Raw genomic sequence first — 22,201 nt, 5'->3', positions numbered from 1 at the left:
ATCACCAAAAAAAATCAAAACAAAACAACAACTAAAATAGGGCCGAGGGTATACCTCAGACGTAGAATGTTCCTGGTTTTGATCCCTACTTTCCAAAAAGCAAAAGAATAAAAAATAAAAAGGAGCTGGGTGTGGTGGTGCATGCCTGTAATCCTAGTACTTGGGAGGCTGAGAGAGGATTCCATCTCCATTATGAAAAAAAATAATAATAACGGGGGAAGAAGCGAGGCAGAGGGGCGCACACCTGGAATCTCAGGGCTTGGGACCCTGAGACAGGGAGCTGGGGTGCGGCTCGTCGACAGAAGCTTCCTAGCATGCCTGAGGCCCTGGGACCCATCACTAAAACTGCAAGACCCCCCCCCCCAAAAAAAAACCCACCCCCCTGGCTCTGATGGTGTCCCGCCAGGGACTGGGCGGTGAGCGGGCGCGACCTGTTGTCTCCAGCAGATACTGGGGGCCATGGAGTCTCAGGTGGGGGGGGGCCCGGCCGGCCCGGCCCTGCCCAACGGGCCGCTCCTGGGGACCAACGGAGCCACGGACGACAGCAAGACCAACCTCATCGTCAACTACCTGCCCCAGAACATGACGCAGGACGAGTTCAAGAGCCTCTTTGGCAGCATCGGCGACATCGAGTCCTGCAAGTTGGTCCGGGACAAGATCACAGGTGCGGTGCCGCCCGGTGGGGGCAGGGAGGGCGGAGCTGGAGTTCCGGGGAGGTGGAGACACCCGCCCCAGGGCGAGGGTCTCGGGGCAGTGGGGCCCTGTGGGGCCCGGGGTCTGAAGTGGTCTGGGGAAGTGAACAAGAGTAGATTTGGCCGGGTGTGGTGGTGCACACTTGTAATCCCAATGCATGGGAGGCTGAGACAGGAGGATCACAGGTTTGAGGCCAGCCTCAGCTATTTAGTGAGGTCCTGTTTCATAATAAACATAAAATAGAAGAGCTGGGCGTGGTGGCTCAGGCTTGTAACCCCAGCATTTTGGAGGCTGAGACAGGAGGATCACATTTGTGGACATGAGACCCTGTTTCAAAATAAAAAATAAAAGTCAGGGCTGGTGGTGTAGCTCAGAGGTAGAATGCCCCTGGGTTCCATCCCATTACTGAAAAAAAATAAATAAGTAAAATAAAAACATAAATTAGGGCTAAGGATATAGCCCAGAAGTTGAAGGTCCCTAGGTTTAATCCCCAGGATCACCAAAAAAAAAAAAAACATTTTAAAAAGCCTGGCGTGGTGGCGCACGCTTGTCATCCCCACGCTTGGGAGGCAGAGACAGGAGGATCGCACGGGTTCGAAGCCAGCCTCAGCTACTTAGTGAGGCTCTCAGCAACTTAGTGAGACCCTGTTTCCAAAATAAAAATATAAAATAGGTCTGGGAGTATAGCCCGGAGGTAGAAAAGCCCCTGGGTTCCACCCTCAGTACCACCAAAAAATAATAATAATAATAATAAATTAAAAAATAAAATAAAAAGAGCGGGATTCGCTGGGGAGGGCGAGCCCGGGGCGGGTGGCCGAACCGTGGCCAGCCTGCAGCCTGGACAGGAGCCGGCCTCGTCCCGCCCACAGGACAGAGCCTGGGCTACGGGTTTGTGAACTACTCCGACCCCAACGACGCAGACAAAGCCATCAACACCCTGAACGGCCTCAAGCTGCAGACGAAGACCATCAAGGTCAGTGCCCCCCCGGCGCGGCCCACCCCGCCGCACAGCCTGGCTCTTCGGGGCCACGGTTCCCTACCTGCTAACGGGGAGTGTGAGGCCCGCCCTCTCCAAAGCCTCGGCCTGGGGGGGCAGGACTCGTGACCCCGCCCTGCCTTTGTCCTGGACATGGGGCGGGGCCGTCTGCCATCTGGGGCCTAATCAGGGCCTGGGGGGGTGGGATTAGGGAAGGGCCCCTCCCCACCTCTGTGTGCGCCCCTCCCCCAGGGCCCGCCCTCAGCAGCTGCAGCTGGGACCCTCCGAGCCCAGGGTCCCTTGGGGGGTCGCCATGGAAACCCCCTCTGTCAGTTTGCCCCCGGGGTGCTTGGACTCCGCCCCACAAATCTGCTCCTGGACCCTGGGGGAGGGGGCGCCCATCTGGCCCCAGTTTGCCAGGAGCACAGAGGCCCGGAATCTCGTCCTCCCATGTGGGGGGCTGGCGGGGGCCAGGTTGTGAGCCCTGGGCCCCTCTGGGGCTGACTGGGCCTCAAGCCCCCCAGGCCCGAGGATCGCCCGGAGAGGGACCACTCACCCTGCGCTGCACACGCAGGTTGGCGGCCAGGCCTGGTGGTGGCTCTGCCGAGGCCGGAGCATCGCAGGTTCAAAGACGGCCCCAGAGCCCTAGCGAGCCGCTCAGCAGCCCAGCGAGAGTTTGCTTCCAAAGCAAAAATTAAAAATAAAGCCAGACGTGGTGGCACGCGTTGTAATTCTAGCATTCGGGAGACTGAGACGGGAGGACCGCGGTTCAAGGACAGCCTCAGCTAATTAGTGAGGCCCTCCGCAACTTAGACCCTGTTTCAAAATTAAAAGTTAAAAAATAGGGCCAGGGATGTAGCTCAGAGGTTGAATGCCCCTGGGTTCCATCCCTAGACCTCCATAAATAAATAAAATAGAAATAGAAATAAAATAGGGCCGGGGTGGGCATGGTGTTGCAGGCTTGTAACCCCAGCATTTGGGAGGCCGAGACAGGAGGATCGCAGCTCTCCAACAGCTACTTAGGCCCTCTGCAACTTAGTGAGACCCTGTTTCAAAATAAAGAACAAAGCCGGGCGTGGTGGCGCACGCTTGTCATCCCCGCGCTTGGGAGGCGGAGACAGGAGGATAGCTCAGGTTCGAAGCCAGGCGCGCTGGCGTAAGAGACCCTGTTTCAAAAATATAAAATAGGTCTGGGAGTGTAGCCCGGAGACAGAAGGGCTTCCAGGAACCCCAGTACCACCAAAATAATAATAATAATAATAATAATAATAATAATAATAATAATAATAATATAAAGAACAAAAAATAGGGCTGAAGATGCTGGGAGCGTACTTAGAGATAAAATGCCCCTGGGTTCAAACCCCGGCACACAAAGCTAAACCAAATGATAGTTAGTAACGTGTGACACGGTGTCTGTGCGAGCGGCCATCGCGGGTCCTGCGGCCAAGACTTGGGTGGGTCCCGGGCTCTGTAGACTCTGGTGTGTGTGACAGGGACTCCTGCAACCGCTGCTGGGAGCCTGGGGCTCCCTGGGGTGTCTCAGCTTGGCGGGGTGTTTGTTGTGGTGATATCGGGTGGGTGTGTCCGCCTGTGCCCCATTGGGATGGGAGTGTGATATTTTGTGTGTGTACAGTGGGTGACAGGTGTGTAATTCGTGAAGACCTCATGTCACTGTGAATGTGGTGCGGCCTTAAGACAGTCTCTCTCTTCCCTTTCTTTCTTTTTCTTTTTCTTTTTCTTTTTGTGGTACTGGGGATGGAACCCAAGGGCGAAATTCTACCTCCAAGCTATACCCTCAGCCCTATTTTTTTTTTTTTTTTTTTTTTTGCAGGTCTGGGGATGGAATCCAGGGGCATTCCACCTCCGAGCTACACCCCCTGCCCTATTTTTTATTCTTTATTTTGAAACCGGGTCTCACTGAGTTGCAGAGGGCCTCACTATGTAGCTGAGGGTGTCCAGGAACCACAATCCTCTGGTCTCAGGCTCCCGAATGCTGGGATGACAAGCGTGCGCCACCACTTCTGGCTTCAGCCCTATTTTTCATTCTTTATTTTGAAACAAGGTCTCACTGAGTTGCAGAGGGCCTCACTAAGGAGCTGAGGCTGACGGCAAACTGCGATCCTCCGGTCTCAGCCTCCCAAATGCTGGGATTACAAGCGCGCGCCACCACGCCCGGCTAAATTAGTTACTTCTAGTGAAGGACTAGTCTTACATGCTCACTGCCCCAAACAAAACCCACATCCTCGGTAATGATCCCTATCTACCCAGAGGTTAATTTAGAAAAAATAGAAACTAAACAGAGGCAGAACTAGGGGGAGGAGGTAGGCATGGCGGCATACACCTGTAATCTCGATACTTGGGAGGCTGAGACAGGAAGATCATAGGTTCAAAGCTAGCCTCAGCTCCTTAGTGAGGCCCTCTGCAATTTAGTGAGACTCTGTTTCCAAATGAAGAATAAAAAATAAGGCTAGGGGTGTAGCTTGGCGGTCGAATGCCCCTGGGTTTCATCCCCAGTACTGAAAAAAATTTTTGAAAAGAGCTAAAAAGAACTAGCGGGTGTGGTGGTTCACACCTAAATTCCAGTGTTTGGGAGGCTGAGAAAGGAGGATTGCAGGTTTGAGGACAGTCTCAGCAAATAGTGAGACTCTAGCTAGGCGTGGTGGCGCACACCTGTAATCCCAGCATTTGGGAGGTTGGGACAGGAGGTTTGTGCAGGTTCAAAGCCAGCCCCAGCTACGTAGTGAGGCCCTTTGCAAATCAGTGAGACCCTGTTTCAAAATGAAGAATAAAAAATAGGGCTGGGGTTATCGCTCGGAGGTCGAAGGCCCCTGGGTTCCATCCCCAGTACCAAAAATAAATAAAAAATAAAGAAACAAGGGGCGGGACGAGTCCCCTGCCGGGCCCGGGGAGCGCGTGCAGACTCTGTGCGCTCCGGGGACACACGGCACCGCCGCCGCGTAAGTGGACGCTGCTCCCCACTTCACCATGCTCCCCACTGCCTTCAGGGAATGAGTGGACGTGTCCGCCATTTTTAAAAAAGCTGAGGAGTATCTCAGTATTGGGCTGGACCCAACTAATCACGGGTACGGACGGAGGCTGCTGGAACCGGCTCCCAGGCTCTTGGTCGCCTGCCTTGGGCACAGCTCCCAGCCCTCCACCTGCAGGCGAAGCCAAGTCACAGCCACGGCCGCGTCCCCGCGCTGCCCAGCCCCGCGGGGACCGCTGGAGAGGGACCTGCTCTGTGGACAGCTGGCGGCCGCACCGAGCCGGCTCGGAGCTGCCTGCCCAGCTGTCTGTCTGTCTGTCTGTCTGTCTGTCTCTGAGATGGCTCCCTGCTCACGGCCGACCCCTGGCCACCCCTGCAGGTGTCCTACGCTAGACCCAGCTCGGCGTCCATCCGGGACGCCAACCTGTACGTCAGCGGACTCCCCAAGACCATGGGCCAGAAGGAAATGGAGCAGCTATTCTCCCAGTACGGCCGGATCATCACTTCCCGCATCCTGGTGGACCAGGTCACAGGTCAGGCGGGGCCAGGCGCAGCGAGGGGCGGGCGGCCGGCCTCTGGCACGGGCCATCCTCACCGCCTCGCGCCCGCAGGTGTCTCTCGGGGCGTGGGCTTCATCCGCTTCGACAAGAGGATCGAGGCTGAGGAGGCCATCAAAGGACTGCACGGGCAGAAGCCGCTGGGCGCCGCCGAGCCCATCACCGTCAAGTTCGCTAATAACCCCAGTCAGAAGACGGGGCAGGCCCTGCTCACCCACCTCTACCAGTCCTCCGCCCGGCGCTACGCCGGCCCCCTGCACCATCAGACGCAGCGCTTCCGGTGGGTGCCCCCCCAGGGCCCCCTCGCCCCACTTCAATAGTCGCCAACAGTCGTCACGGACTGTCCCAGAAAGGGCAAACTCCCGGCGCCCTTGAGAGGCTGAGACAGGAGGGTCACGGGTTCGAGGCCAGCCTCTGCAAATCTGCGACTCCTCAGCAACTTAGGGAGACCCGGTTTCAAAATAAAAAAGGTCTGAGGGAAGCCGGGCGTGGTGGCCACGCTTGTCATCCCAGCATTCGGGAGGCTGAGACAGGAGGATCCGGGTTGGCAGACAGCCTCGGCTACTTAGTGAGGCTCTTTGCAACTCAGTGAGACCCTGTTTCAAAATAAAGAAAAAAAAAAAATAGGGGCTGGAGGTGTAGCTCAGAGGTAGGATGCCCCTGGGTTCCATCCCCAGTACCACAAAAAAAAAAAAGAAAAAAAAAATAGGGCCGGGGCTGTGGCTTGGAGGTAGGATGTCCCTCGGTTCCATCCCCTAGTTTTGCAAAATAATAATAATAATAATAATAATAATAATAATAATGAAGAAAGGTCTGAGGATGTAGCTTGAAGGTAGACCACTCCTGAATTGACTCTCCAGTACCCCCCCACCCTTCAAAACTGAAAAGAAAAGGACGCTCCTGTGGGCTGGCTGCCACGGTCCCATGACCAGCCCTGAGGCTTTGGAGACCCGGGGCGCAGGGCCAGCTCCTGCTGTCTCTGCCTCTCTTGGGCACGGGCTCCAGCCATCCACGCGGGCCTCGGTCTCCTGATCTGTTAACAGCAACGCTTACCGGGAGCGCATCCTGGGCCCAGACACATCTATTGCTTTGCAAGACGATGGTCCGGTCCCTGCCCCGACCCTGTGACTGAGGGCCCCTGAGCCACAGAGGACAGATGCCCTGGCTTGCCCAGCCCACAGGGCAGAGCAGCCCGAGGTCCTAGTGAAGCTCTCGGCCACGCGACCTGGGGGGCTGGAAGTTTTAGGGGCCCGGGAGGCCGCGGCAAGTCATCCGCTCCCGGAGCAGCTATTTGTCCCCTGTGAGCATTCATCCTTCCACGGGGTCCCAGGCCTGCAGCGGGAGGGGAAGGAGGCGTCCGTGCCAGGCTGTGTCCAGCCGGCTGATGGTGGGGGTGGGGCGGGCTGCGGGCGGGCGGGAGGCTGGGCTCCTGGAAGCCGGCTCTGACACGCCCTTCTGCCTCCACAGACTGGACAATCTGCTCAACATGGCCTACGGCGTCAAGAGGTACCAGTACCCCCACCCCGCTGCCCCCAAGCGCCCGGCAACCCCGCTCTGGCGCGCCACCCTCCGCCCCGCTTAGCCTCTCTGCTCAACCCCGAGCAGCAAGGTCATTAAGAGACTCGAGGTCAGCCAGGCACAGTGGCCCACCTGTCATCCCAGTTCTTGGGAGGCTGAGACAGGTGGATCGAAGCTTTGAGGCTAGCCTCGGCAATTTAGCAAGACTGTTTCCCAATAAAAAATAAAAAGGGCTGTGGGTGTAGCTCAGAGGTTTAAAAAAAAAAAAAAAAAAAGCAGCCGGGCGTGGTGGTGGCACACGCTCACAATCCCAGCATTCCAGCATTCGGGGGCCTGAGACAAGAGGATCGCAGTTTGCAGACAGCCTCAGCTACTTTGCAACTCAGTGAGACCCTGTTTCAAAATAAAAGAATAAAAAACTAAAAAACAGGGCTGGGGGTGTAGCTCGGAGGTAGAATGCCCCTGGGTTCCATCCCCAGTACCACAAAACAACAGAGCAGAGGATAAAAAGAGATGCCGGTGTAACCCAGCAGTAGAATGCCCCTGAATTCAATCCTTGGGCGCACGCACGTGTGTACGCACACACATTATAATAATAATAAATAAAAAGGGCTGGGGGTATAGTCTGGAGGTAGAATTCCCCTGGTTCAATCCCCAATACCTAAACAGACAAGCAAACCCCAGCAGGGCAGAGTTGCCTGGTGGGCCAGGGCAGTGTTGGGATGGGGTCAGAGTTGGGGTGAGAGGTGACGCGGCCCCCCAGGGGACAGCGTCAAAGGTCAGGACAAAGGTCGCGCAGTCGGTACAGAAGGCCCTTAGGACAGGGTCGAGGGTTGGTTTCAGGGTGATGAAAGGTTCAGAGAGGGTAGAATGGAGGCCTTAAACTGGGTGTGGTGGCGCACCCTTGCACTCCCGTACTTGGGAGGCTGAGACAGGAGGATCACAGGTTCAGCGCCAGCCTCAGCCCCTCCCGCAACATAGTGAGACCCTGTTTCAAAATAAAGAATAAGCCGGGCGTGGTGGCGCACGCTTGTCATCCCCCTGCTTGGGAGGCAGAGACAGGAGGATCGCGCAGGTTCGAAGCCAGCCGCGCGCGCTGGCTTAGGAGACCCTGTTTCCAAATAAAAATGTAAAAATAGGTCTGGGAGTGTAGCCCGGAGGTAGAAGGGCTTCCAGGAACCCCAGTACCACAAAAAAAAAAAAAAGAAGAAGAAGAAGAAAGAAAGAAAGAAAGAAAGAAAGAAAGAAAGAAAGAAAGAAAGAAAGAAAGAAAAAAAGAAGAATAAAAAATCGGGCTGGGGGTGTAGCTCGAAGATAGAATGCCCCTGGGTTCCATCCCCAGTACAGCAAAAACAGAGGCCATGGCGGGGCCGGGGTCCAGTGCGGGCCACTGGGCCACAGCAGGGCAGTGAGCCCCCGGCAGCCCAGGGGAGCTGGGTCGGAGGCATGCTGGGGACCAGGGTAGAGCCCGCGTGACCCCCAAAGTAGTCCCCTGTCGCTGATCACCAGGTTCTCGCCGATCGCCATCGACGGCATGGGCGGCCTGGCAGGCGTGGGCCTGGCGGGCGGCGCGGCCGGTGCCGGCTGGTGCATCTTCGTGTACAACCTGTCGCCGGAGGCGGACGAGAGCGTGCTGTGGCAGCTGTTTGGGCCCTTCGGGGCGGTCACCAACGTCAAGGTCATCCGCGACTTCACCACCAACAAGTGCAAGGGCTTCGGCTTCGTCACCATGACCAACTACGACGAGGCGGCCATGGCCATCGCCAGCCTGAACGGCTACCGCCTGGGCGAGCGCGTGCTGCAGGTGTCCTTCAAGACCAGCAAGCCGCACAAGGCGTGAGCCGCCGCCCGCCCGGGCAGAGAGCGAGAGAGCGACAGCCGAGCCCAGGCGGACCTGCCCCTCGAAGCCACAGCGTGAGCCCCGGGCGGGACGGGAGGGTCTGCAGGGAACTGGGGGTGCCAGGGGTCCTCCACCCCTTCCTCCCTGCCCCCCCAAGCTGGTTCTTCTCTGGTTCATGGTGAAGGTCATTGTCTTTTCTTGGCTCAAACGAAAGCCAAGACGGGCCCCTACCCCTATCCTCACCACCCTCCGTGGATGGCTCGGGGTTCCCGGGGTGCCCTCCCGGGCCCCCTTGCCCAGCCTCCCCACAGCACTTAGGTGGGCCTAGAGAAAGGGGGAGCGAACAGGTTTAAAAATCCCCAAAAAGTGAAACGTGGAGAGGGATGTGGGACCCCCGCCCCCTGGAGCCCCGGGGTGGGATGAGGCGCAGAGGGGGCGGGGCTGGAAGCAGGAACAGAGTGGAAACAGGGGGTGGGTGGGAGGGGGAGAAAAACTCTATTTTTGTAAAAAGGGAAAAAGACCTCGTGGAGAATTTTTACTGGGGATTCTTGAACTTGAAAAAAAATCACAAAAAAGACAAAAAAAAAACAACAAAAACAAAAACAACTATTTTGGCAGGTTATGTTTACCAACCGGGGCAGGGGGTGCGGGGTGTAGGGCCAAAGGACGGGGAGTCCACAGGACCACGCACAGAGACACAGGGGCACACGCTCACACCGCGGGGCCAGAGACACGCGCGGACACGTTCGTTAGTGACACATTTAGGAACTCCGACCGACGGGCAGGGACGAACCTGGACGGAGGAGGAGACAGAGGCTTGGTGGCTACCTAGACGTGGCCACGGACGCAGGTGGCCACGCGCATGTGCAGACCCGTCCACAGGCCCATCCCCGTGGATACAGACCCAGAGCATGCATAAATCAGGACGCCCAGGCACGCGCGCACACGCACACGCACACACAGGCACACACAGGCACACACACACACACAGGCACACGCACACTCACGCACAGCAGCCACAGGCCCAGGCCAGAGGTCCCACGCAGCCCCTGCCCCGGCGCTTCCTCCAGCCTGGGAACCTGGCCCCCTCCCGGGGTCCCCAGGGCCCCCCACGTCCCGCCCCCGGTTCTCTGCACAGCTCTCCTGGATTGCCAGGGGTCTCCCTGTTGCCCACCAACACAGGCGTGCGCCCACGGCCGTCCATGCATCCAGACACACGATACCTCTTTCCACTTTGGCGTCACGGTGGGGCTGGAGGCGGCCCCCCCACAACACTTGAGGCCAAAGGTCCCCTGTCCCTGGGGCTCGGCCTCCCTGGGCTGGCCGCAGCCAGCCGGGCCTCCCTGGCAGCAAGCACCCCGCACCCCGCAGGCCCAGTGCCCGGGCCCAGCCCCACGCCCTCCCACCATCCACTCGTCACCCCCTTTCCGTTATTTCACTTTATTTTTCGGTCTTTCCCGGTTGGGGCGGGCGGTGGACATCTGGGGCTCTGGCCCAGGCTTCTCTGGCTTTCGCAGAACCCCACCCACCCCGCTTTTCATTCTTTTTTAAAAAATTCCAACAGAAGCCAAATGCCAGAGCCCCTGGGAGCCCCAGAGCACCCCACCCCTCCGCGGGCCGGCAGAACCAAGCATCGAGAGCCCCTTAGTTCTAGCCTCGGCCCGCCGCCTCTCCCGCCCCTCCCGGTGTTGTTCTTAAACGTCTGTGGAGCTTCTGCGGCAAGGAACAAAAACGGAAAAAAACTCAAAAAGGGACAAAAAAAAAGGAAAAAGAAAAAAGAAAAAGAAAAAAAAAACCCACAAACACGAAGAGAGGAAAGAAACAACAGAGAAGAGACTACACTCAGAAGAGATTTTAAAAAAAGGAAAAAAAAACATAAACTGGCACCAGTTAACTTTCTTGTACTTTTTTGCTGAATTTAGCTTCTTGTAGTTTTAACTTATTGCTATGTTAACTATTTATTATTCCTGTTGCCCTGTAAGGACATTTGTGTATATTTCTGTTACTTCATCCAGTTTGCAAGTTCAAGGAACGATGATGTTCTCCGTTTCTTTTAAGTTTTGCCGAAACGTGGTTATGCCTAATTTATTTATACAAGGGGAAGTGGAATCATTAAAGTAATAATAATTATTAATAACAGTTAATGGTAGCCGAGCGGCTCCCAGGGCCAGCGGCGCCCGGGGGGCCTCAGTGGGATTCTTTTTGCTCTTGTCTTGAGAATTTTTTCAGTCTATTTAGCTGGTGAAACCATAGCTTGCTCATGATACTCGAAGCTATTTATTCTTGTGGTTTTAAGTCGTCCTTCCCGCCCTCCCTTCCTCCCTCCCTCTCCCTCCCAGCAGGGCAGGGACCCCCGGGGCTACCCCCCTCTCCCTGCGGTTTCTGGGGCTTTTACCCCTCTGCCCTCCACACCTGTGGGAGGCGTCCTAGCAATAAGGGCTGGGTTGTCCCCCACCCTGGGGGGGCCGGGCTCTGGAGAGGGGGCACCTCCCCACACCCCCACTGCGGCCTAGGCCCCTGACACCCCAACTCGGGCAGGGGACTTCTTTTTCTAAAACACAAAGCTCAGCCCAGCCAGGCCCCACTCCCTGAAGGCCGGCCCCTCCCCCAGGGGGCCAGGCTTAGGGCTCCCAGTGGAGGGGGCCTCGGGTCTTCCGAGCCCCTGGGGGCGGGGCCAGGGCTTGTGGGGAGGAGGCTCAGCCCCTCCAGCCCTCCCTTCATCCTGTTATTTATTCGGAAGGTTTCAAATCATGACAGAGTCCATGTTGGAGGTGATGAAGAACTGTTAAAAAAAAAAAAAAAAAAGACAAAAAAAAAAAAACAAAACAAAAAATACCAAAAAAGAACACTTTGCGTTGCGTTTAGACTATTTATTACCGGATTCCAGGCCTGGCCGCGGTAACAGACTTTTACATGGAATTGTTTAATTATTTGTACTTTTCATGCCAGAAAATAAAAAGTTCAGAATCTTAAGGTCTTGGGTGCTGTGTGCGCCTGCAAGGGCGGGAAGGGTCCAGGTTGCGGGCCGAGCGCCAGCCTCCGTCCCTCTCTGGGCCTGGGTCTCCTTGGCCCCGGGAGAGCCTCGGCAGGGCTGGACATGCGGGGATGGACAGCCCAGCGTCCTCCGCCCCCGTAGGGTTGGGCACAGCCATCAGCAGGACGTCACGTTGGTGGGCTGCGGTGGCCACCGAGGGGGAGGCGGCTCCCAGACGGCAGCTCCCTCGCCCCCTCTGCGCACTGCCCCAGCCCGCCCCTGGGTAAAGCAAGGCAGGCCAGTCGAGGTCGGGGAGGAGTCACATTTATTTCTTCGAGGTCACAAGTCATTCACGCATCACCACCAGGAGGGAAGGGGGCCGGGGGAGGGGCCCCACCAGGGTGGGGGCCCAGGGCAGGCAAGCTCCGTTATCCCGAGTGTGCAGGCCGCTGTGGCCTCGGCCAGTGGCTCAGCCCCGCCTGGGCCCAGGAGCAGGGCTGGGCGCAGAAATGGTTCCAGCTGGTGGAGGAGGGCAGCCCCAGAGGAGCGGACCTTGGTCCAGACGGGCAGGCGGCGGCTCTACTGGGATCCCCTGGTGTGCCTTGAGGTTCTGGCACAGGAGAAAAAGACTGAATTAAAGATGGAAGGAGAGGAGGTTTATGGCCAGCCTCACCAATTTAGCAATATTGGCAACAGCTGAACAACAGTCTCTTTTCTTGTCATTCCAGGGATTGAACGCAGGCAGTCCGCCTCCAAGCCCTATTTTATTCTTATCTTGAAACAGGGTCTCACTAGCTTGATGAGTCTACTTGATGAGGCTGTCCTGTCCTCCAGCCTCCGGTCTCAGCCTCCCCAGGACTACAGTGGGATCACAAGTGTGCACCACCACGCCCAGCTGAGACTGGTTCAAAAAAAAAAAAAAAAAGACGGTGTGGTGGCAAACTCTTGCAATCCCAAGATCAGGAGGATCACAGGCTCACGGGTATCCTCAGCAACGTAGTGAGACCCTGTTCCAAAATAAAAAATAAGCCAGGCATGGTGGCACACGCCTGTAATCCTAGTACTTGGGAGGCTGATACAAGAGATCCCAGCTTGGAGACCCTGTTTCAAAACAAAGAATAAAAAATAGAGCTGACAGCCGGGCATGGTGGCACATGCTTAAAATTCCAGCATTCGGGAGGCTGAGACCTGGAGGATCGCGGTTCGCGGACAGCCTCAGCTACTTAGTGAGGCCTCCGCAACTCAGTGAGACCCTGTTTCAAAAAAAAAAAAAAGAATAAAATATAGGGCAGGGGGTGTAGCTTGGAGGTTGAATGCCCCTGGGTTTCATCCCCAGAGCCACAAAAAAAAAAATAAAGAAAAAAAGAACGACCCTGTTTCAAAGTAATAGGCCTGGGGGCGTAGCTCAGAGGAATAATGGCCCTGGCTTCAATCCTTAGCACCAAAACACAAAAGCAGAGACCCAGGGCACCTGGGCAGACGGGGCAGAGGCCGGAGGGGCCACTGACCTGCGGCCTCCGGCCAGAGCCGGCCGGGCTAGAGCTCGTCGTGGTCGCCCTCGGCGGGAGGCTCGGGCGGCGGCTCCGGGCAGGCCGCGGGCGTCGTCAGCTCCATGAGGTATTCACAGCGACTGGGCTCCGTGGTGCTGGCCACCGCGGTCTCCTTCCCGCACAGGAGGCGCACCTGGGGCGGGACGAGTGGGCAGGGCGCTCGGGCGGCTGGGCGGGGCCTGGGTCCCCGGCGAGCCCTCCCGCCGGCCACTCACGGTGGTGGAGCGGTTGGGGCCCTGCCAGCAGCCCGTGCCCTGCTCGTACTTCATGGCGCTGAACTTGTCGTGGTCAGGGCCGGCCCACATGCCCCAGGTGCTGTGGAGAGTGGGGAGGGTGCCGAGGGTCTCGTGGGCAGTGAGGGGTGGGGTGCCGAGGGTGTGGAGGGGAGGGGAAGAGTGGGGTGCCGAGGGTCTGGTGGTCAGGGCGGGATGGGGTGCGAGGGCCTCGGTGGGCAGGGGCAGGCGGGGGCCTGGCGGAGGCCACTCACCCCAGGTTGGTGGGGGAGCCTCCGAGTTTGGGCTTCTGTGAGACGAGCTTGAAGGGGCAGAGCCGGTACACGTACCTGGCGAGGGGCGGGGCTGGTGGGTAGATCCGGGTGCCCCACCCCCGGCCCCCCACGCGTGAGCTCGCGGGCACTCAAGTCCCTCTGGCTGGCCTGCGGTCCCGGAGAGGCAGCGCCCCTCGCCCGCCCGCACCCCGACTCACTCGTTGGTGGTGAGCTCGTAACACTGGCCGTACAGGTAGGCGAACTCCCCTTGCGGGCCGAAGTCAAAGGAAATCTCCTGCTCCAGGTTCCTGAAGGGAGGCTCAGCGGTGGCGGCGGCCAGGGGCTCTGGCAAGGGCCCGGCCCCTGCCCTCACCCTTGGGGCCCCCGCAGGGTGTGCAGGCGGGCCCTGGCTACCTGATGGACTCCTCCACATCCTTCAAAGACCGGTCAGCCTCCTCGAACTTGCTCCGGGCCTCCTGGGCAGCTGTGGGCAGGGGTGCAGGAATCAGAGGAGCTACTCCCACCTGGCCAGCGGGGACGGGGTGCTCCGGCTCCCCGGCCTCCCCTGGGCCCTGCCAGCCACTAGGAAGGCCGGGCTCTGCTGCTAAGACGCCCGGCTCCCGAGGGGCGCGGGGCCCTGGGGCCTGCTGGGCGGCACAAACAACCTGCAGCCCATGGGGAGGCAGGAGCCCCTGGGACACAGGGGTGGGCCTGGCTCTCCCAGAGCCCCCCACCCGTGACGAGGACCCCGAGCACAGGTGGGGCTCCAGGGGGAAGGAGGGCGCCCTCTCCGCTGACCCCGGCCTCACCATTGATGAGGGCCTGGGTCGGCTCGTCGTAGGGCGGCATCTTGTCCTCCTCGGCGGGGCTGGCCGCCGGCTGGGGTGGTTGCAGGGGGGGTGGGGCCTCCTGGAGGAGGGGCAGAATCAGAGGGGAATGCTGCCCCCCCCACCCGGATTCTCCCCAAAACACACACCTTGGGTTGGTCCGGGTGCACCTCCTCCTCCTCTTCCTCCTCCTCTTCCTCCTCCTCAGTCTCCTCTTCTTCCTCCTCCTCCTCCTCCTCCTCTGCTGTGAGGTGCGAGGGCTCTGGCGGCGGCTGCTCCCCGGGCACCTCGGGGACCAAGGGCGCCGGTGGGTGTGTGGGCAGCACCTGGCGGGTGAGTGGGCGAGTGGGGCCTGTGGACTCGGGGTCCGGCCCACCCCTGGCTCCAGGCGCCTCACGCCCCAGCCAGGATCCCTTCTCCTTCCAGCTGGCGGGAGGGGCCTCGGCCCTGCAGCTGGCCAGGGTGCCTGTGTGCCAGGGTGGGGGAGGTGGCGCCCCCTCTGGGTCCCCACAGTCACCTCCGACCGGTACTTGTCCCTGATGGCGGCCCAGACGCGGTCGTAGAAGGAGCTGGCATCTGTCTGAGAGTCCCCGCTGAGGAGAGCCTGTGCCGATGTCAGGGCGGGGTCAGGACTGGGCGTCCACAGGCCTCAGGCCGTGGTGCCAGGCACGGCTTGCTGGGCGCCCAGCCCTGCAGCTCAGGCCCAGGCCCCGGCTGGCAGGAGGGCGCAGTGCTGCGGTCAAGAGGGGGCATCCCTGGAAGGGGCCAGAGCCCGGGGAACCCCTGGGAGAGAGAGACAGGGCAGGGAGAGACGGAGTCTAGGGAGTCAGGCCAAGCCCCAAAGCGGGCCAGGCTGTCCGAGGCCAGTACCACGGCGGCAGGACAGGGAGGGCGACCTAAGCGTCCACGCTAGGGGTGACCGGCAGGGGGTGCATGGGGTGTGGACCTGGGAAACAGGCCAGAGAAGGGGATCTGGGAAGGGTCCGGTCCCTGTCCCTATCCTTGCCCCGAGTCCCGCTCACTACAAGCCCCAGGCCCAGGGGCGGGCTGGGGTACCTGGGCCTCCCCTTCAGACAGCACCCCATCACCATCAGAGTCGAGCTCCGCATGGGTCTGCAGCTCCGCCACTGAGACCCTGTGGGGTGCAGACAGGCAGAGTGAGGCCCCCACTCTGCGGCCCTGCCTGCCTGCTCCTCCCGACAGCATGGGGCCCAGGCCTCCTACAGGACCTGCAGGTGTGGGGCTCCGAGGCGGCGGCGGGGAGGGGGGGCACCTAGACCCATCTCTGCTTCCTCCGCTTCACAACCCCACACAGGCGAGCTGCCCGCTGCCTCGCGCCCTGTACCCTGGAACCCGTACCTGGGACACCCCACCCTGTCCTCAGGCACTGCGGCCATCTCCCCAACAGCCCACTCTCTGCCCTGTGACTGAGCACAGAACCAGAGCCAGGCCGCCAGCTCTTCCCTGCCCGCCAGCTCCCGGGGCTCTCCTGAGCCCTGCTCGCATGGGGCAGGGAAGGGTGGGCTGGGGCGAGGGCCCTGCGGCCACACTTACATGCCGTCCATGTCGTCATCCAGCTCCTGGAAGGCGCTGGCCGCCAGCTCCTGCTCCCGCTGGGCCTTGGACGCAGCCAGCTGCTCTGTGGAGAGGCCGGCCCATCACCTCCAGCCCCACCCACCGCCTTCCACCCCAGTGGCCCCTGCCGGAGCCTGAGCGCCCACTGTCCTAGCCTATGCGGGCGGGGACAGAGGGACAAAGACCTGTGCCCCCTGTGGGAGGAGTGTGGGGACTTGGGACAGGGAGTGGCGAGGCAGGGAGCAGGAGGGGGGGTGGCCGCCCACTGGGACCCCACCCTGGGCTGGAGGACATGTGTTGGGGTGCCTTCAGCACACCACAGCTTTGGCCTCACCCACCAAGACCAGCAATCACCCCCACAGTCCAGCCTGCTTCCCCCGCGGTGGCCGGAGGAGACTGGGGCCACTTGACCCAGGCACGTCCTCTGCTTAGAACCCTGCGAGGTGCCCAGGTCACTTGGGGTAAAAGCCCATCCCACGAGGGTGGCCGGGCCCTAAATGGCTGGCCCCTTGGCACCCAGCCATGGAAGCCTGATGGGCTTGTGGTGCATGCCTGGAATCCCTGTACTTGGGAGGCTGAGACAGGAGGATCCCAGAACCTGGCCAGCCTTAGCTACTTAGTAACACTCTCAGCAACCTATCTAGACGTTGTTTCAATAAGTAAACTGGGCGTGGAGGCGCAGGCTTGTAATCCCAGTACTTGGGAGGCTGAGCTAGGAGGATCGCAGGTTCCCAGGGCAACCTCAGCTACTTGGTGAGACCCTCCACAATTTAGCGAGGCCCCGTTTCAAATTAAAGAATAAAAAAAATGAAATGGGCCTCAGCTACTTAGTGAGGCTCTCAGCAACTTAGTGAGACCCTGTTTCCAGTAAAATATAAAAACAGGTCTGCGAGTGCAGCCCCTGGGTTCCATCTTCAGTATAACTAGACACAGGAGGAAATGAGCCGCCGCGCCCACAGGCAGCCGCCCACCGCGCTCCGCACCTTCCCACAGCTTCTGGTGCTGCTCCTTGGCCTCCTTCTCTGGCTTCTCGGCCTCCTCCTTCAGTGACCGCAGCATCTCCACCTTGTCTTCCAGAGACTTCTTTCCGGCCTGCAGCTCAAGGAGCTTTTTCTGTGTGGGCAAAGGGGACCAGGCAGGTGTTCTTTGGCTCTGCCTGCTCGTCACCGCCCTGCCCCGTCTCCACTGGATGGCCAGGTGGCCATTCCAAAACACACCCGCTGGGTGTGCCCTTGCTGTGGCTCCAGAGAGAAGCTTCAACACCTTGCCGACCCCACAAGGCCAAGTGACCAGGGCTCTGCCATCTTCTCCAGACCCCTGCCCATCTTTTCTTGGGAAGAGGATACAGGGGATTGAACCCAGGGGCATTCTACTCCCTAGCCATACCCCAGACCTTTTGCACTTATTTTAAAACAGGCCTTTGCTAAATTGTTGAGGCTGGTCTTGAACCTGTGATCCTCCAGTCTTGACCTCCCAAGGTTACTGGGATTTTTTGTGTGTGTGTGTGTGGGGGGGGGGGTACTAGGGACTGAACCCAGGAGCATTCTACCTCCAAGCTACATTCCCAGCCCTATTTTTTATTCTCTTTATCTTAAAACAGGGCCTCACTGAATTGCAGAGGGCCTAAGTAGTAGCTGAGGCTGGCTGCGAACTACAATCCTCCTGTCTCAGCCTCCCAAATGCTGGGATTACAAGCAAGCGCCACCAAGTCCAGGTTTATTCTTTATTTTTTTGTGGGTCAGGGATGGAACCCAGGGGTATTCAACCTCCAAGTTACACCCCCTGCTCTATTTTTTATTCTTTATTTTGTTTTTGTTTTTTTCTTGGTGGTACTGGGGTTCCTGGAAGCCCTTCTACCTCCGGGCTACATTCCCAGACCTATTTTTACATTTTTATTTGGAAACAGGGTCTCCTAAGCCAGCACGCGTGGCTAGCTTCGAACCTGCGCGATCCTCCTGTCTCTGCCTCCCATGCGCGGGGATTACAAGCGCGCACCACCACGCCTGGCTTTTTATTCTTTATTTTGAAACAGGCTCTCACTGAGTTGCAGAGGGCCTCACTAAATAGCTGAGGTTGTCCGCAAACCACGATCCTCTGGTCTTAGCCTCCCAAAGTCTGGGATTACAGGCGTGAGCCACCACGCCCGGCTATTCTTTACTTTTAAAAAAGGGTCGCCGATGCCGGGCGTGGTGGCGCACGCTTGTAATCCCCGCGCTTGGGAGGCGGAGACAGGAGGATCGCGCAGGTTCGAAGCCAGCCGTGCTGGCGTAAGAGACCCTGTTTCAGAAATATAAAAAAATAGGTCTGGGAGTGTAGCCCGGAGGAAGAAGGGCTTCCAGGAACCCCAGTACCACCAAAAAAAAAAAAAAAAAAGGGTCGCCGGTCGTGGTGGCGCACGCTTATAATCCCTATGCTTGGGAGGCGGAGACAGGAGGATAGCGCAGGTTCAAAGCCAGCCATGCTGGCTTAAGAGACCCTATTTCCAAATTTAAAAAACTATAAAAATAGGTCTGGGAGTGTAATCTGGAGGTAAAAGGTTTCCAGGAACCCCAGTACCACCAAAAAACAAAAAACAGGGTCTAAGTTGTAAAAGGCCTCACTAAGTAATTCAAGCTGGCTATGAAACCATGATCCTCCTATCTCAGCCTTTCAAGTACTGGAATTACAAGCCTGCGCCACCGCGCCCGGCTAAGCACCGGGATTACCAACACGTGCCGCCACGGCCGGCTGGCCGACACTTTTTGCTTGTGTGGTACTGGGTCCCGAACTCAGGGCCTCCTGCACGATGGGCAAGCGCTGGACCACTGAGCCACACCCCCAGCCCTTCCTTTATTTTGACACGGGGTCTCGCTAAGTTGCCCAGGCTGGCCTCAAACTTGTGACCGTCCTGCTCAGCCTCCAGAGTCGCCAGGATTGCGGCGCCTGTGGGCCTGTGACCGGCCTTTGACATCACCACACACCACGTTCCTCCCACAACCGGGAGGCCGCCGGTCACAGGTCGTTTGGCCCCGCGGCAGGGAGGCCTTGGGCGTCTTTCCCTGCGGTCCTGGGAGAAGCGCAGCTGGTACTACGACCCAGTGTGATGTCCCTGTACCAGCTGTCCCCCGGGCCCATCCCAGCCAATGACTAACCGCCCCGGACCGCCGCGGGCAAAGCCAGGGCAGGAGGTGGCGCCTCGCCCCGAGAGCCTCACCTGCTTCTCCTCCCGGGCCTTCTTCCAGTCCTCGATGAAGAGCTTCTTCAGGCGGAAGCCCTCACGGGTGACCTCTGCCATCTGCTGCAAGGACTCTCGCTCCTTCCGGCCCTTCTCTCTGGGGTAGGCACAGACACCCCCAGGGAACACTTGGGCTTCCGCACACCTGCCTCTTCCAGGAGGGCTCCACGCCCCCAGCCACCCCCGCCCCGCCATGCCATGCTCCGAAAGCTAAGCCGGCAGACACTCCTCCAACACCGGAGCTCCAGCCTCAGCTCCCTGCACCATCCCGAGGGGAGGGCCAGGCGCTCTGCTACCTCGGGGCTCAGGGGAGAGCCAGGGGAGTGCTAGGGAGTGGGTCTACAGCGTGGTTCCCAAGACTCCCAGGCTAAAAGCGCATTTGGCAGCCGGGCGTGGTGGCGCACGCTTGTGATCCCCGCGCTTGGGAGTCTGAGACAGGAGATCGCGCAGGTTCGAAGCCAGCCTCAGCTACTTAGTGAGGCTCTCAGCAACTTAGTGAGACCCTGTTTCCAAATAAAGTATAAAATAGGTCTGGGAGTGTAGCCCGGAGGTAGAAAAGCCCCGGGGTTCCACCCTCAGTACAACAATAAAAAAATAAGCGGGCATTTGACCAATATGCATCTACTCAGTGCACTCTCTAAGATTTTTTTTTTTTTTTTTTTTACGTACTAGGTTTGGAACCCAGGGCACTCTACCTGTGAGCTACAACCCCAGCCCTATTTTTTTTATTCTTTATTTCGAAACAGAATCTCATTAAGTTGCAGAGGACCTCACTATGTAGCCGAGGCTGGCCGCAAACCTGCAATCCTTCTGTCTCGGCCAAGTACTGAGATTACAAGTGTGCACCACCATGCCCGGCTCGTTTTTTAAATTTTGAACCGGTCTCGCCGAGCTGCTGAGGCTGGCCTCGAACCCGCGATCCTCCTGGCTCAGCAGCCTCCCAAGTGCCGGGATTATAGGTCAGCACCACCACACCTTTAAGGAACACCGGGAAGTTGCCGGGGGAATGTTCCACCTGGCAGAGTGGGCGCTCAGTACCCACGAGCAGGAAAGGGAGCAGGCCAGACTCGGCGGGGCGGGGCGGGGCCAGCAAGGTGCTGGGGGCAGGCCCGGTTACCCACGTACTTGCAGGTGTTCTCGCACACGATGCCGCTGTTGTACTCGTCCGTCCCGTCGCAGCAGTCTGCACAGAGCCACAGACACGATCATAAGCCGCAGTGTGCTTCGCCCCAGCCAAGCGCCCCGCCGTCCCCAAGCCGCAGTGCGCTTCGCCCCAGCCAACCGCCCCGCCGTCCCCGAGTCCGGGGCCACCTCACTCACCACAAATCCCATCGTTGACCCGGTTGGAGGGGATGTACAGGGGCTTGTAGCCAGTGTTGGTGCAGTGGAAACTCCCATGCGGACAGGCAGCCGTGCCTGTGTAAAAGGAGAGAAAGACTGCTGAATCCACTCCTGTGGGCCCCTATGCAGAGCCCGGGACAGGACACAGAAAGGTGAGAAGGGCCGATCGAGAGACCCCCTGGGATGTGCAGGGGGCTCTCAAGGCACCATCCACCACCCTGGACATAACCCTGAGCTGATTTCTTTTTTATTTTTTGGGGGGTAGGGGTGCTGGGGATCGAACCCAGAGCCTCTTTGTATGCTACTAAGCATATCGCTCTACCGCTGAGCTATGCCCACGGCCCAGCAGGAACATGGTTTCTGCACCTGTTCCAGAGAGCCATGGGAGCGCAGGGCCTCCGTCAGAGTATCCTGCGGGGGCTCACTAAATGCGCCCAGGGCCGGGGGAGGGAAGCTCACCCGGCTCGTCTGAGCCGTCCTTGCAGTCACAGTAGTCGTCGTTGACCTGATCGAAAGGGATGGTGGCCGAGCCGTCCAGGCAGGTGAAGGGCTTGGACTCGTCGTAGAAGTGATAGTCTGTAGAAGGGGCAAGAGGCGCGGGCAGGGGCAGAAGCGCTATCACAAGGGAGCACCGCCTCCGTCCCGCTCGCCCACCGCTGAACTTTACTGGGCAACTGAGCACAGGCTGGAAGGGCCCATCCCGGGCCACTGGCACCCGGAGCCCCCTCCTCCACCGGCGGGCGGGGGGACTCACTGGTGAGCGACACGCCCCGGGGCCTCTTGACCTCCACAGCCCCGCAGAGGGGCAGCAGCAGCAGCAGCAGCGGCCACATTCCGCCGGGGCTGAGGCCGGACACGGGTTCTGCGGGGAGATGCACCGCGCCCCCACGCTGCTGCGGCAAGAATGGGCCCCCAGGCAGCGGGACGGGGCGGCTGCAGACAGTCGGCTTCCCCTGCCGCCTCCGGACAAGGAGCGCCCACTTGGCTTCCGATCCGGGGCCGGGGGGCCAGGGGATCCCCGAATCCTGGTCAGGGCAGAAAAGTCTCTGCTCAGATCACCGAGGAGGAGCTTAGAACCTGCACTCCCAGCTCCGGGGCGGAGAGGGCAATCCGATTCCCGCCAATGGACCCACGGGGGGAAGGGTCCCCCCCACCCGTCCCACAAACACCCCTTAGCTGCCCCTGGGAGGAAAGCAGCCCGCCTTCCCACCCGCTGGCTCGCCACCTACACGAGGCCGAGGCAAAGGTCAGCGTCCACCCGCACCCCCCTGGCCCAGCGGCCGCGGATCCTGCAGGAGAAAGAAGGCGGAAGCGTCCGGGGACGTCACTTCCGGTAGCGCGGCGCGCACGCCGGGACGGCGGCTCGGCGACGCCATGTTGAGAGTGGCGGGCGCCGGAACCGCGGCGGCCATCTTGGGTAGGACCGCGAAGCCTCAGCGGGGATCGAACTGAAGACGGGCGCTTAATGGCGGCGCCGCCTACCATCTTGAGAGTGGCGGCTTCTGCGGCCGGAAAAGAAAGATCCTGAAAAATGCCCGTGAACCCCCGGCGGGGGAGGAGGGGCGTGTGGAAATGCCGTGAGCACGTGACCGCAAAGCCGCGCCTTCACCGCCGGCCGGAGCCGCTTTGCCCCGCCCCTTGAAGGGACCGCCCCTTTGCGCAG

General features: G+C 59.3%; 2 protein-coding genes across 5 annotated transcripts; one reads left to right on the top strand and one right to left on the bottom strand.

Moving 5' to 3' along the window:
• Window positions 1-459: 459 nt before the first annotated feature.
• Window positions 460-8,570, top strand: ELAVL3 (ELAV like RNA binding protein 3; the record flags this gene model as incomplete). The annotated part of the gene is made up of 6 exons (XM_080715534.1): window positions 460-664; window positions 1,563-1,666; window positions 5,035-5,188; window positions 5,267-5,492; window positions 6,680-6,718; window positions 8,219-8,570. The coding sequence occupies 6 exons, from the start codon at window positions 460-462 to the stop codon at window positions 8,568-8,570; spliced, it is 1,080 nt and encodes a 359-aa protein (XP_080571660.1).
• Window positions 8,571-13,080: 4,510 nt separating this feature from the next.
• Window positions 13,081-21,371, bottom strand: PRKCSH (PRKCSH beta subunit of glucosidase II; the record flags this gene model as incomplete). Of its 4 annotated transcripts, none has more annotated exons than XM_080715056.1 (16): window positions 13,081-13,227; window positions 13,310-13,409; window positions 13,582-13,656; window positions 13,800-13,889; window positions 13,996-14,065; window positions 14,391-14,490; window positions 14,558-14,734; window positions 14,926-15,012; window positions 15,465-15,543; window positions 15,963-16,047; window positions 16,967-17,096; window positions 19,177-19,294; window positions 20,323-20,380; window positions 20,518-20,613; window positions 20,998-21,114; window positions 21,293-21,371. In XM_080715056.1, 16 exons carry the CDS (start codon window positions 21,369-21,371, stop codon window positions 13,081-13,083), a joined length of 1,608 nt encoding a protein of 535 aa, XP_080571182.1. The 4 variants fall into 4 exon arrangements, with proteins under 4 accessions (XP_080571182.1, XP_080571185.1, XP_080571183.1 ...); XM_080715059.1 differs by having other exon boundaries at window positions 14,391-14,460; XM_080715057.1 differs by having other exon boundaries at window positions 14,579-14,734.
• Window positions 21,372-22,201: the final 830 nt, after the last annotated feature.

Source organism: Muscardinus avellanarius (assembly GCF_963383645.1).
Source record: "Muscardinus avellanarius genome assembly, chromosome: 18".
Taxonomy (NCBI): domain Eukaryota; kingdom Metazoa; phylum Chordata; class Mammalia; order Rodentia; family Gliridae; genus Muscardinus; species Muscardinus avellanarius.
The sequence above is the reverse complement of the archived record's forward strand: the minus strand, read 5'-3'. Positions and strand labels throughout refer to the sequence as shown.